Source organism: Neodiprion virginianus, chromosome 3, assembly GCF_021901495.1.
Source record: "Neodiprion virginianus isolate iyNeoVirg1 chromosome 3, iyNeoVirg1.1, whole genome shotgun sequence".
NCBI lineage: Eukaryota > Metazoa > Arthropoda > Insecta > Hymenoptera > Diprionidae > Neodiprion > Neodiprion virginianus.
The window spans coordinates 18,278,081-18,293,052 of NC_060879.1; the positions used below are offsets into that span (position 1 = coordinate 18,278,081).

Sequence of the window (14,972 nt, forward strand, 5' to 3'; positions counted from 1 at the left end):
GAACCGTTTAGCTGAAAACAAAGTGCTCTGTAGTTCCCGCACAAGCTGTACCAACGACCATATCTTTGGTTCGCCCCACTCACCGGCTTATGATATAATGGGAGTTATCAAAATAATTACTCCAAACAATGCTGTTATTAGTAATCTATTTATCATGAAGTGTACAACAGCATCAAGTACCAAAGACTTGGCAGCAGTTTCACATGTGCCTCTCCGCATGTACGAAAATCATACAGTGTCTGGATTCAGTAGAGTTGAAGTTAAAGACGTCAACTACGAGTAAGTATTATGCAAAACCGCCTTGAACATAATCGATCTAATCTGGATGTATGGCACGTCGAAAGGTGTATCAGATTTATCAGGTTGGAATGGCTTTATCGAATATCTTGAGTAAAACTGAAACAAACTGAAACGTCTCGCGTCATGTTTCTACCATTTATTCACAAGCGGTGCAGTAATTACAACACTGTTTATACGACGTTGAAGTGTGTTGCAGATGATGCTGCTTTTAATAATCAAGCGATATGTCTTGTGATTTTTAATCAGACACTATTCATGAAAGTACGTGAAACTGTAGCTGTTAGTGAACCTGGAATGCAGACTTCAAGTGTAATTCTAAGATTAGGAGGTTTCCACATATTGATGTCGTTTCTAGGATGCATAGGGAAAAGAATTGCAGGAAATGGCATAAAAGAAGCCCTAAGTATTATATACGTTACAAATTATGTAGATAAAATGTGAAATGGCCATGCTTATGCCCGAAGTGTCAGAGGCCATACACTACTCGGCAGAGTATTGTCGAGTCATATTTTTGATGATATAGAAATTAATGATGCCATATATGATTTCATGGACAGTCATATTGAAGTTATAATGAATGGAACAGTGTCTTATGAAAATGTAGCATCTAGCAAAATTTCGAACCATTTGTTGAGCAGTTTTACAATCAGTTGAATAAATGTAAAGCTCAAGGTAGTACGGCACAATTATGGGTACTATATCTTGAAATGGTTTCTGTTATACATAACTTTATACATGCTGAGAGAACGGGAAATTGGACTCAGCACCTGAAATCAGTTACAAAAATGCTTCCATATTTTCATGCTACCGGACACTTTCTGTACCATTTATATTTACAAGATATGCTCGCTATAGAAGAAAGTATGGATCAGCTGACATTTAAAAGATTTACAGATGGCAAAGTGATAAAATCAACAGTGGTACCTGAACCGATATGATTATCGAACAAACATTGACGAAGTCGATGAAAATGGAAGTAGGATTTTCTCGTGGAAGGAGCACACAGGGTAGTGTATTATGCAAGGGGGTGTCCAGTATGCATTCCATAAACGCCATATGTAGGAAATTAAAAAGTTGGATAGCAATGAGCCACATTTTGATGTCAGAGATATGCGAATTAAAAGAGATGATGAAGACGTACTAAAATTACTTGAATAGGTCAAATTGCATAATCCGTTTCCAGGAATGAAGCAAATAGTGTCCTTGGCAACTACAATTATTCGTCGCTCTATACCCTGTAAATAGTCCACTGTGCGTAAAAAATAAACAGAATCTTTCCTATGTGAAATTGTATGATTTTGAAATTCAATCTCATCCTCAAAAGTAGTGCAAAAGCGGATACTACACACGTTATAGCGGAGCAGGTTTTCTGCCAAATAGTTCAATGTACGTAAAAAATGAATGAGACCTTTTTTGTGGGAAATTATATAATTTTTATTTTTAACACTCGCCTCAATTAGCCTCCGAGCCATAGTGAGCGAGATAGTCGCAAAAAACTAAATTTGTTGACCTTTGACCTCGAATATTTATTAACGGGAACGCGATGTCGATCTCGATTTTCAATATCTTTTTCAGAATGTCAAAATGAAGCGATGAACAAACAAATATAAGATCCGACTTTTTTGGAATAGAAAATCTAAAATAACTGGATTCTAAGCCTAGTGATCCATTATGGTGATTTGGTTGATTTTCTGTTGCAATTGCTTTCAGATATTTATTCTCAGATATCAGATAGTAATGGGCACATGATCCATTGGAGGTTTGCTGATTATTTGAAAGAAGTTCTCGCGTTAACTGCTGCCGTTTACGAAACACCTTCATTTGGGTATTCTGAAGGATTAGCAAATTCAATATTTCCACCAGTAAGTAGGAAATTTGTGTATTTTCAAAGCACTGTTGCAAATTGTTGATGTTTAATCACTGTTTTCAATTTCTTTGTAAATTTTAAACTTTTAGAATTCCAAAGTCACTGTCAATGACTTTTTGGATACACTCATGTCAGATCCTGCACCACATTGTTTAATTTGGCTACCTTTGTATCATAGAATGGCTGCTGTTGAAGGTGGTAAGTAGTTTACTGAATATGGAAAATCGAATGATCAAAATGACAATACTTAGATCAATTGACGGAGAACCCTAAAATACATGATCGTTTTTCAGTTGTTCATCCAATACCATGTGATGCTTGTCACAAAGAGAATTTCACCGGATTTCGCTACCGCTGTCAAAAGTGTCATTCGTACCAACTGTGTCAGGATTGTTTCTGGCGAGGAAGGGTTTCTGGACCACATAATAATGATCATGAAACCAGAGAGTACAGTAGTTTCGTAAGCATTTTTCCATCTTTGTTGCACATACAGTAGTACTTGCCTAATTAGCACAAAGCAATGCTCTCTAAAGTCACAATTCCTAGACAAGCACCGCTGAACTTATGATGCATCTACTTTGATTAGATTCTACAAGCGAGTGACGATAAAATAAAAGTATCAAAGTAAAATCGGTTTCTAGAAATCTCCGAGTAAACAAATTGGACATTCTCTGCGCAAGAGCTTCAGATGTGTACCAGAGAAAGGAAAGAATAATTTACCAAGGTTTCCAGAACAACCGGAGAAAACTCTAGATCTTTCACATATTGTGTAAGTCCTGTTATTGCTGGTAAGATCAGTCAATATTCACGTTCTGAGTAAACTAATATTGGCTTGATGTTTTATCAAGAAGAAATAGAGTGCCAAAGGTGAAACCCATAATTTGAACCACGTTTGAGGATAATTTATAAAGTAATGCTAATCTTTATTCATCTTTGTTTTGAATGACCAGTCCACCATCCCCTTTACCCTCACATAATGGATTTCCGGAGTCTGGGTTTATGGCTCCATTCGATTCTGGCTCAATGGATAGCAGATCAACGTTGAGGAGGTGAGTAAAATTTTTGGACCGATGAAAACTTTGAACATATTATGGAATCTGAAATCCTCCAAATGTTGGAACAGTAAGACAAGTGATATTTTCTTGTATAGCGCAAGAATGATCCCAAGATTTGGATGTCAAGAAATATTTTATTTTTAGTTGTCATCAACAAAACCAATTATTTAGCTCAAAAAATCTCTTTCATTGAACAACTATCACGCCACAAAGTAAATAATATTTGCGAATGCAAAATAAATCTGACACATGATACATTTGGTTACAGTATGGATAGTTCGAGACTGGAGGATGAGCACAAACTCATAGCTAGATATGCCATGAGACTAGCCCAAGAAGCACGCGCTGTCGTAGTGGTGCGTTATTAGTTTAATAAATACTTATTGATTAGATTGCTTGGCTGTTGGACTTGTTAATTAGTTGATCAGATCGCAGACTATTATTATTTTGATAGATAGAACAGAGTCCGGAAAAGTTTTTACTACCAGTGTGCGATTGAATAAAAAGCATCTCCTAATTTTTATACATTCTCCATATTGTGTTACATCAACAATTTAATGCAATTAAGACAACTAGATATTTACCTAGCCTGATGCGCTGTTGAGTATGGCTTAACGCAACTTTACACTTGTTTCAACAGCCTCGTTCTGCATCCAAAATGTCTCAGGCTGACCAAGCGGTAAGTTTAAATTATAAGTTTAACATATAATTACTCATAATACATGCTTGCATGCTATGCTTGAACTTTGATCGAGAGTTATCTCATAATGTCAACCTTGGGCATTCGTGAGTCTCAAATTACAAATTCACAGTGTAGTCAAATAGTTCTATTATATAATACGACAGAACGTTGAGTTTGACATTTTATTTTGAAATAAACATACAAGTAACTTTTCATAGCATTATGTAAAAAAATTTGTATGGTATTCGCCCGAAGATTGTTGAAGACACTAAATTAAACTAATATGCGTTTACATGAGGAAATAGCTGAAAAGGTTGGTAAATTTTGGTAATAAATAACACGATAGCCAATTATCCAATTCGATTGCTGTTTGTTTTATTTAAAAGAATATAGGATGAGCTTCATAGATTCAGAAACAATTAGTAGGAAGCACTGTTATTCACAATAACATCAACCATTTCACTCAAGTGAAGCATTATATCGCGCCTACGACATCTAAAATCTGGCTAAATCTACCTACTTGAATTTTGGAAACGGTATTCTTGAATGATGTATCTTCTTTGCTACCATCTCCTTTTTTTTCTTTTTATCCAAGCGGAGATTGCTTGAAATTAAAATTCGATTTTTAATTAAAAATTTACAACTTTTTCATTCAATTAACAGAAAAAATGTAATAATTATAAGTAAAGTATAATCGTTGGGAAAAGCAGAAACTATCAGGAAATACTATCTCCAAATTTCAAGTAAATCTTGATGTGTTTTCGAGATATCGTGAGCACTGCAAAATATGTCACAGAGTAAAAAATGACTGACGTTATTTTCAATAACAATGCTTCCTATTATTTGAGTTTGCATAAAAGAAATATGTAAATGGAGCTCGTTTGATTGATTTCAAAATAAAACAAACCCCAATCGAATTGCATAATTGATTGTCAATATATAAATGACCAAAATTCACCTACTTCTTCTGCGTCTACTCGTGTATACCCCCTTAATAATGAATTCGACATAACACAATTATAAAATATTCTTGTTAAATTTATAAGACTTTTATTGCTAAATGCAGTCTCTCTACCTTAGCTGTAAAAAGAGCCGTTGTCTCACCCACTCGCATTTTTATGTGATCGTATTTGACAGTAATAGTAATTTGTTGTGACAGTTGTTTGCCTTGGTGAAGTTTAATTATATCTATTGTACTTACAATTGTTTTGGATGTCGATAATGAAAATAAATAAATATGTAAATTTATTTTGTTAATTACGCAACTGGTATTGTCTATTAATGAGAAATATTTATTTCTGTATTGAAGTAATTTAAATATAATTCAATAACTGTATAATGTGCATTGTTAAAGGGAAGGGCACCGTCAGATGCAAATCTTACATCTTCGGACATATCAAGAGCGCAACGGGAGTTGATATCACATTTAGAAGCAAAGAACAAGGAGATTATGCGCGAGATTGCAAGGTTAAGGTATACCTGTGTCATTTATCTTCCTTTATATCAAGCCTTAACCTCGTGGTCATCCTGTCGAACCATCCTAGAGTCACGCATGTTCAAATTGTTCTGTTGATGCTTAATGTTTTTTTGTTGCGCCAAGTAAATGTTAGACTATAACTAAATAGCTCATACAGTCCAATTTACAATAAACAAACCATAATAATAAATGTTTCACAATTCAGTTCTTGCAGTAGTTACAGAATTCACACTTCCGAGACTTTAGAAATATGAATTGCGAAATTTTGCTCCAGACTGCAGTCAATTTGTAAGAGTTGAACCATTTGTACACGTACTCGCGCAAGGCTATTACCAGATCAACTTCATGGTACAATTTGTTGCAATGATGCCTGTAATTTATATCAAAGTTTATCACTATTCGCTTTTCCATTTAATAAGCATTCTATATTTAAATATTTTCAACCATTATTACAGTTGCAAACCACCAAATATTTGAAATCATGCCATGTTTATACAAAATCAACTTGTGATTGTTGAGATGAGATTGTCTGCTGCTAAAAAAAGTTATCTGATGTAGATCATGAAGATTTCTTTGCGTTGAATTAGAAAGATTTACTGTCTTGTAATGAAATATTCATGTCTAGGAGGCAACAAGAAATTAACGCTGCCGGATTGGAAAATCCAGCATTGATGTCTGAGTTGAGATCACTAAGGCAAAGAAAAGACGAACTGGAAACTCATCTTGTTACGTTACAAGATTCTCGAAGGCAGCTTATGGTGCAGCTTGAAGGGTTAATGAAATTGCTGAAGGTAACATACGATCAGTATATATAATCATAAAACTATACTCAGTAGTGGAAATCAGTTGAAATTCAGATGGATATGAATGAACTACAATTCCTGGTTAATAACTTGTAAAATGTTCGTCTTTGTGAACTGTTGGATCAGCATTTTGATTTGAGAAAGAAGGGTGTTCGAAGTCTGAAGAAAAAAAACACTTTTTACATTGATATCGCTAGAAAATGTGGTAGTACACTTAATGTTACGGTAGTTACAATTATTTCTCATATAAATTACCATCACTGCACAACAGTTTTCATGAAAAATGTATTAAAATTAATTATGTACATTTTGATTGATGAAGAACCATCAGGCATCGCCAAGATCGACTCCGAATAGTTCACCAAGAAGTACAAAATCCCCGCCCCTGCCTCCGGGAGGCGTTCCTAGCAGTAGATCCGCTCCACCGACACCCGGAGGCCCGTTAACATCAGTACCACAACAGCAACAACAAAATCAACAACCAATGTCTCAAAGTTATCAGAGCTCAGCGCCGCCTACATCATCGGCAAATATGACAAACAATGCGATGCTTGGATCAATGCAGAATCCAATTCCTGATAGCCTCTCCTGCGTCGGTGGCGACGTAAGGTAGGATGGCATATGTAGATACGTTGGAGCCTGCTATACTTGCAACCAATATTAATTTAGTGTTGATGATTGCTAAATGTACGCACCGTTTTTGACTAATAGAAATGTCATTGTTATATTAGTTTCAGTTCAAGAACAAGCCCAAATAATACTTCGTATACAGGTTAGATGATCTCTGAATCAGTACATGCGGCATAACTATATCATCTGCGACTTGTATGGGCATTAGATAAAAATCCAATTCGTTTTTTATCTCAATTCCACTTGGTATACAATAACGAAGTTTATGCTATGAAAAACGAATGTTCCGATGATGGAGCAGTTCATAAATGCGAAATGTTCACATACTAACCAACTAGTAATACTCGTACCTTGGAACTAGCTGTATGCAGTGAAATTGAACTATTTTTAATTACTGTTAAATTTTGAGTGTAGTTAACAGAAGTAATTAGTTTCTTTTTTTTTTAATATCAAGATCAACTATATCGGAAGCACAAAAATTATCTTTCGTGGATGACCAATTTCATGTTGATTTACATATTTTCATCGGTTGATCTTTAATCAATAAAATTATTAATGACTTAAATTTTAATATATTTGCACCAACATATGAAAGTATTTTAAGTTCAGTGCTGTATTGTGTATTAATTGTTGCAAATTTGAAGGGAATACTATTAAGTAAACCCCATGCTTGCATAGAAGAAATGCAACACTCGATGAGTCTTACATACGTAGTGAAAGTCTGTTAATGTCAAACGATCAAAACTTACTCGCGAAATTCTTCACGTAATACAATGACTATTTGAGAGAAAAAGTTAATTAAAAGCTTGGAATAATTGAATTAAATTTCATATGCACGTGTAAAATTAAATTATCTCCGCATGTAGGTAATATTTTTCATCACTCTTGAAATATCCAAACATCACTTAATATTCTCTGATATGGATAATTTGGAACAGATCAAAGTCACCTTCTTCCATGCCAAAATTGTTTTATCTTAAAATCTGTGAAAGTATTTTATAGACTGTCAAAGGCGTGGAATAAGGTCTTTTTATACTCTGCACTAATTGACATCATTCATCATCGGCACTTCTATCATCTTTCGTTTTTTGCGACTTGTTTTTCTACGTTAGCCGAGTTTTGCCGTACGGAATTTAAAAATTTGGACAAAAAAACGTCTACTAATTTACTCCAAGTTGTTTCACATTCTGGTAGAAATTAATACCTCCTGTAAACCTTTGTTGTAAATGTTTATCATCAAGTAGAGTAACTGGCCCTGACTGCTGGCTTTTTTTTTTACTACCGGCTAAAATTTACTATTTTTTATTGAAACTCGAATTAGAAATCGAGAGAATTACTTGGAGGATAAATTTTAACTGGATGTAAAAAAATTGCCTCCAATCTACAGTAATTCCAGTAGTGTTGTAATTTTTAATTGTAGGGAATGATTTAATTCTTGCAACTGTTGTTATTTTTTTGGCAGCATGAAAATGATGAGTGTATTTATAAATGTATCTATTATTGTTGGTTACATACAATTATATACACCATATATATGCATGCGAGATCTATCGAATTAGATATTTTTATGCTTATTGCTTAAGTGAGTCTACATTTAAATATTCTTTGATAGTAAAACTTTTAAATAATGCCGCCTTATGAATTTTATTTTTTTTGCAATGCTCTGCTGTTAAGAAAATTAAGATAAAACGCCCGCTTATTTCAAATCATATTGTAAAAAATAAAAAATAAAAAAAACCGTCCCGTAAATAAGGTGTCGCTAAAAAGCTGTTTTATTTTATTTCTGTATATTTAGTAAATTTGTTATTAATAGTAATACAAATTACGATGATATACAATTGAATTTTCTTGGCAATACGGAAATCGATATCAGAATAAAACATTGCATGATATGTTGCATTTTGTTATAAAATTTTGCATTTTTCTGGAAATATACAACCCATAGAAAATAGACATTTTCAATGTCAGGTCGGCGTTTGGGACAAACAGTTTACCTGGAAGTGGTTCGAGTAGCGCTAACAACAGCTTGGGACGTTCGTTGCGCAATGATTTGCTAGTTGCTGCAGACAGCGTTACCAATGCGATGTCAACACTGGTCAGGGAATTGAATTCAGGTATGCTATTAAAATGTCAGACACGATGCTGATGCTACAGATGGACAATTAATTAACTCTTAGATATGAATAACTTCAGCAAAGTTGTCGTTACACTATTTACATACCTATTCATGACATCAATGGTATGGCTTTAATCTCGCTACTCGTCGTTTTTCAAGAAGGTGAGCTAGAATGAATTAACTTTCCAAACTTAGTAATAAAGAAACCGTATGTATACTATGTCTATCTGTTGCAACAGCTTCACACATTAATTTATGTATTAAATCTATTGCGCTTCCGTTTGAAACTTTTTTCCGTGTATATATTCTTATGTCATGCAATAATACCTGGATGCTAGGAAATGTTATCGTAATTAGCTTAATAATTGTAAATACAGTCAAACATGGATATCTTACCACTGTTTTCTTGAAACTATCGAAAAATCCGAGAAGACAAGTTTTCTAATACCTCTACGAATCCGTTTGGCTTTTAATGTGACATCCGCAAGTGTTATGTGTACACATTTAAAAAAATATCACCCACAGTTTCGAGAAAATAGCAGTAAGGTATCTACTGTATTGCCGGCTTTCAGCATTGGGAGCTTGTATATTTTCAAACATGCCTCACATGGAAGTGAAACAGCAACTTGGTAAATTGCGAATTAGGTTTTATGTGTTAAATTTTTTCTGCTTCATCTTGTCTCAATTGTAAAACTGTTTTCTGCCATTTCCACTGATGCTATTACTGCATCGTGTTTTATCTTGACATTACAAAGATACAATGAATTGCTAACACTTGCCAGTGCTTGTCTAAATTTTTCAAATTCTTCCAATTAATGTTACATATAAACTCTGCTTTATTTATTTATTGTTCTTCGAACCTTCATAATGAAGAAGCATGTCTGCTGGGCATGTATTAAATTTCCACTGATTTCTGCAGAGAACATGAAATAATTGTCATCACGTGCATGTTACGTAAAATTTATTATTCAAATAATTTTATACTTTAATGAGCACGTTATGAAATTATATAAATTACATACTCGGGCAAAATTTTACCAGACAACACATTATTTAAAAATCAAAATAATAATTGCTTCCACACGGACCAGCATCTTAACACTTGAAATTTGTCGCGTATTAACACTGCGTGAAAATAAACTTTTCAACTCTTCGGTAGACTTTGTATTGCCCTGTGTTTAATTATTGCATTATAATATACTACTGCCTACAAATAATTCCCTACAACTTATTCTACCGTCTCAATTATTGAAGATACTATGTTTTGGTTATTGTACGGTTATAGTACTAAAAGTTGATACTGAGACGAATGATCAGAGCAGACAAAATTGGACACATCGAGTTTTAAAAGTAAACATTTAATGATCTGTATTATTTTCTTAGTTTGTTTTATTAATAGAAAAATCCTTTGTGATAACCGTACTTCTTAATTTATATTAACTTCACCTCTATAATACGTTTTACTAACTTAAAATAGTTTTAGAGTACTTAGTTTAGTTTTCGCATGGACTGTACGGCTACGCAAGACACAAAATGGCATTTGCAGATTGTTTCAACACATAAATTTCGTTTCATAATGGTAGTAACAAATTAATTTGCATTGCAGACATAATGATAATTATGTTAAATTAAAAATATAATGATCATTTCCATTAACACTTGGACATCAATATTTCAAATAGATCAATTTGAAAACTTCCAGGCCAATTTGAAATTGTGAACTATTTTGAAACTTGAGATTTAAAAAAATTTCTGTCAGTGAACATTTTACTCTGATAAGTCTGCAAAATTTGCAAATTTCGTAACAGAGTAAGGATCGGTTAAAATAAAAATTTGGGTAATTGGACAGAATGATGAATTATAAACCAGTGACACTCTAGACGTGTTATGGAATGTGTGATATGCACCCTCTGTGAATGTGTCCTACTGGCTTGCAGACTCAGACCAGGAAGATCATACTCCAGCCCCAGCACGTCACAACATCAGAAAACCTTTAGGTAAGCGTATGTAATCTCCACTAGAATTTTTTTTTTTTTTTTGTTTTATCGATACTCTATTAGTATTTAAAACTAACAAAACTTAATTGTGTCATTCCTTGTTATTATAGAGTAGTACGTGATATTGTAGAAACTATTAAAAAAACCAAAGAAAGAAAATGATAATTAAAATGCTTGCGTAAATTATTGGAATGCTACATGAAGTTGTATACCAAATAACGAACAACTTTTACATCTTTAGAGACTGGTCTTAGAAACTGCTCAAAGTTTACTGTACTAAAAATCCACTGAAGTGCGAGTAACTGGAAAGTATGAGTTGTTTATCATTGCAGATCGTTTTTAACTATATGATGAAATCACGTATTACCTCTATAGATCACACAATTTTTTTGTATTATATGAACCGATATTTCTGGAAAGATTGTTTTTATTCATGATTCAATTTTAGCTAATACGCATACATAATATTGGTGGCAATCTCATTCACAATCGTATTACAATAACAACAATAATGTTGAAGTTTTTTAATACGCTTAAGTTTATATTGTTTATTCGTGTTCCAAAGTTTATATACTAATACATGTATGCTGAAACAAATAAGTCAATCTTTCTTTAATTTTCTTAGTTTACATTCATATCCCTTTTGCACCTTTACTAACGTTTTCTGCAGTGTAATTGGACTAAAAGTATTATAACGGTAATGAATAATCAAAATCTTTCCTTATATTTTGAATTGCATAATATTCACTATAGTTAGTTGCATTAATTACTTTTCAGTTATATGTTGAATACCTAAACTACCTAATTTTTGTCCATTTCAATACGAGTCGATACTTTTAAAGAATTGTATTCCTCGTGAACAAATTGATAAATTGACAAAGCAGAAATAGTCAATATGTATGTTAGAACTCAGTCAATTGAAACAAATCAACCAACTCCAAATTTCAACGATAAGTTTTAATAAGATAAGTTTTGATAAGAAAATAATTATACAAAAATTGATTCATCTTCAAAAGGAAAAATTTCCGAAGATTCAAATTGATTGATTAACTTTGATTCCTGGGACTAAATATATTGCCAGCAGGCTGTATGTATTTCTATCAATATGTCAATAGACTTCGAGGCCGGTGAGGACGGAGATGACAGTAGTGGCGGAGGTAACTCTTGGCGTGAAGAATTACAACGTCGTTACGAACAAGAAAACGATTTTTTGGCTGAGCTACGTGCCCGTAATACAAATGCATCTCAAACTCCATCAGCAACACCATCTAGTGAACAAGAGCAAGAAAGGGGTGAAAGGGAAGAAGCAGAAGGAGAAAAACAAGATGAAAGCGAATCAAACTGGGAAGAAGCAGTAAAGAGATGGGTTAATCGATAAATAGTTTGAAATGAATGTTAGAAATCTTCACCAAAATACCGCAAAAGATGCGAATTGAAGATGAGTGTTGATTTTTGAATAAATAGCGAGTTCTCTACAACTCGTTCACCGCTGCTACATCAAGATTATTGTAATTACTCATTATGGTATTACTTCAACTCAAGACTAGATCAAGAAACATTCAATTTTTTTTTTTTTTTTTTTCACATTCACAATATCTTAAAATGTAAGGGAATTCTCACTCCTACGGCATATTTCATAATCATCATTGTTCAAATAGTTCACGCTCTGTAATTTAATTATTTTTAGAAATCTATTCGACTCTAGAGGCATGTTATTCAATGTGTCAAGTAATTAGCTATTCAATACCTTGTTAAAACATTACTAAATCGGCATTTTCACATTGATACATCGCGTCAAAAGCGGTGTATTCCTTTTACGGATATTCCGTAAAACGTAAAGAATCAAAACGCCATACAGATTACAATTGTTCATAATTATTATAACTTCTACTCATCAAATCAATTTTATAAAAAGTCAAAAATACTCTGCTCATACGTGTTCAATAAAACTGACCAAACTCGACATAGATCACTAGATGAACGGTAGCTTTCCATTGCTAACATTTCAATACATCTCATACAAATTAGAGTCAACCAATAATGTAGCGTTGATTGAAGATAATTTTCGGTCAAGGTATATGGTCAATGTTCGGCTTTTTTTGCGTCATATGTACGTTTTTCGAATTCGAAAAATGCTGTGATTATTACAGAGGGAATTTTTAATATTCTTAAAAACCTCGGGTAGTGTCAAACTGTTACTAATGATACTCTCAGCAATCACTAAGAAAAATAGTGATCTGTGCATTAAGTGATTAGCAATATTTTCTTGAAAGCATAAGTATCGCAAATTCAGTTTCAACTGATTCTGATCATTCTGCTATTTATGCTTTTATAGTTTATAAAAAGCTGATTGTGCCGTCCAACTTCAAAGGCAGTGAAATTGTTGAATCAATTTGTTACTGATAGTGAGCTTCTTAATGCATTTAATTGCTGTAAAATAATACAGGTTGATTACAATAAGCAAGATTTGAAAATCTCTGAAGTTTTCTGGTTTTCCAATATTAAAATGTTTTCCTTTATGGAGCGGAAAATTCATTATATACTACATTGCTAGAGAACCATTAATATATTTGAACATATCTTTTTCCAAACGATCTCACGATATTCCCTATTTTCCAGGACTGCAGCCTTTCTGGCTGTTTCGTAATACACCATTCAGTGCGCTCTTTGTTCTTAATCACATTTATTCTCGATAGTCTTATTGCATGCATACAGAACTAATACAGTGCATTTTAAAAACTAGCATTTCGCATAATCATCTGTCTGATGTCTTGATATTAAAGTTGAATAGCATTTCCTAGGTGTAGCATAAATAAATGTGGTATTAGCGTATGTGACAAAATTAGCGTTACGTTCACGATATTATTGTTACTTTAATATTAAGTTGAAGTCTCAAACATTTAACAGAGTTATAGAATGATCTAGAAATAGACAAACGAATATTGTTGAAATTGAGAAATGTTACGATAGTTTCTGTTGTACCGTTTAACTCATTGAACAGGACTTGTGTACACAGTGGAGTTTCAAATCGTGTACGTGTTCCTAACTAACTCACGATGATAAGTCATATTCAATCAAAATTTGTTTTGGATACTTACCGTTTGTTGTGAAACATTGAAAATCTTAGAAAAGTGCTGAATAAATACTTCTACTGCTCGTGGTTCACTCGTGGAGCCCACTTAGCCAAAGACGTGTAGCTTTCTTTTGCGAGATTGAAAACTAAATCTTTAATTGCGGAGATTGTTGTGTGACTCAGGATTATAGCTTATTATATATATATCGGCATTGTACATAAAATGACAAATTATTGTATGACTTAACATGAGTTTTTATGAGTATATAGGCAGCGCACAAAAAATCACCAATATATTTATATAACACCAAAAACGATACATTTTCTGATGTAACACAAATGATGTGACATTCATTAATTACTTGTACGTTGAGCATAAAATAATTTATTTTAGTTCCTATAAGAATTTATCATACATTCCACAATTGAATAAACCACAGAAACGATACTATTGTTATAAACTACTGGTTTTTGTAATATTTTAAAGTTAAAATAACATATTAGTCTTACAAAATATTTCATGTGTATATATAATTTCAAATCTTTGATTTTGTCAATATATAGATTCATTGTATGAAAATTATGTAGCTGCTATTTAAAAAGAAGTACTTAATGAAAATAAATAAAACAGAATCAATGTCCAGATGTATACAGTTTCCGAAATATCTCAAATTAGACAACTGGCTGTGGTTTTACTTTGATTTTTCAAAAAACAATATCATTCATTTCTATCATCTGTAGGCAACAAGACGCATTGAGGAACTAAAAAGGTATATAATATTTGTGGATTGAAATTACATCATCTCACTAAACAAGGACAGTAGCACTGTCGTATGATGCACAGAAGCCACTGCACACATGGCGAGAAATTGGTACATAGAAAACTGCTTTCAAAGCACACTGGTCTCCACCGAATATGTCAGAAACCAAGTCGAAACAAGCAAGTGTTAGAAATCCTAAAGTGTGATGTTT

At 33.0% G+C, this 14,972-nt stretch overlaps 1 protein-coding gene across 3 annotated transcripts in view; it reads left to right on the plus strand.

Annotated features, from left to right (window-relative positions):
• Positions 1 to 14,639, plus strand: part of LOC124301289 (dystrobrevin beta) — a 37,693-nt gene extending 23,054 nt beyond the window's left edge. The window contains exons 5-17 of one of the 3 annotated variants that reach the window (XM_046756163.1): positions 2,011 to 2,162; positions 2,257 to 2,365; positions 2,461 to 2,627; positions 2,809 to 2,936; positions 3,118 to 3,216; positions 3,491 to 3,578; positions 3,863 to 3,901; positions 5,259 to 5,377; positions 6,007 to 6,172; positions 6,507 to 6,793; positions 8,783 to 8,928; positions 10,868 to 10,927; positions 12,043 to 14,639. In XM_046756163.1, coding sequence (XP_046612119.1) covers positions 2,011 to 2,162; positions 2,257 to 2,365; positions 2,461 to 2,627; positions 2,809 to 2,936; positions 3,118 to 3,216; positions 3,491 to 3,578; positions 3,863 to 3,901; positions 5,259 to 5,377; positions 6,007 to 6,172; positions 6,507 to 6,793; positions 8,783 to 8,928; positions 10,868 to 10,927; positions 12,043 to 12,305 — 1,823 coding nt within the window. In that variant the 3' untranslated portion in view covers positions 12,306 to 14,639. The remainder of the gene's footprint in view (positions 1 to 2,010; positions 2,163 to 2,256; positions 2,366 to 2,460; positions 2,628 to 2,808; positions 2,937 to 3,117; positions 3,217 to 3,490; positions 3,579 to 3,862; positions 3,902 to 5,258; positions 5,378 to 6,006; positions 6,173 to 6,506; positions 6,794 to 8,782; positions 8,929 to 10,867; positions 10,928 to 12,042) is intronic. The other 2 variants (XM_046756164.1, XM_046756165.1) reach the window with 2 other exon arrangements.
• The last annotated feature ends 333 nt before the right edge of the window (positions 14,640 to 14,972 follow it).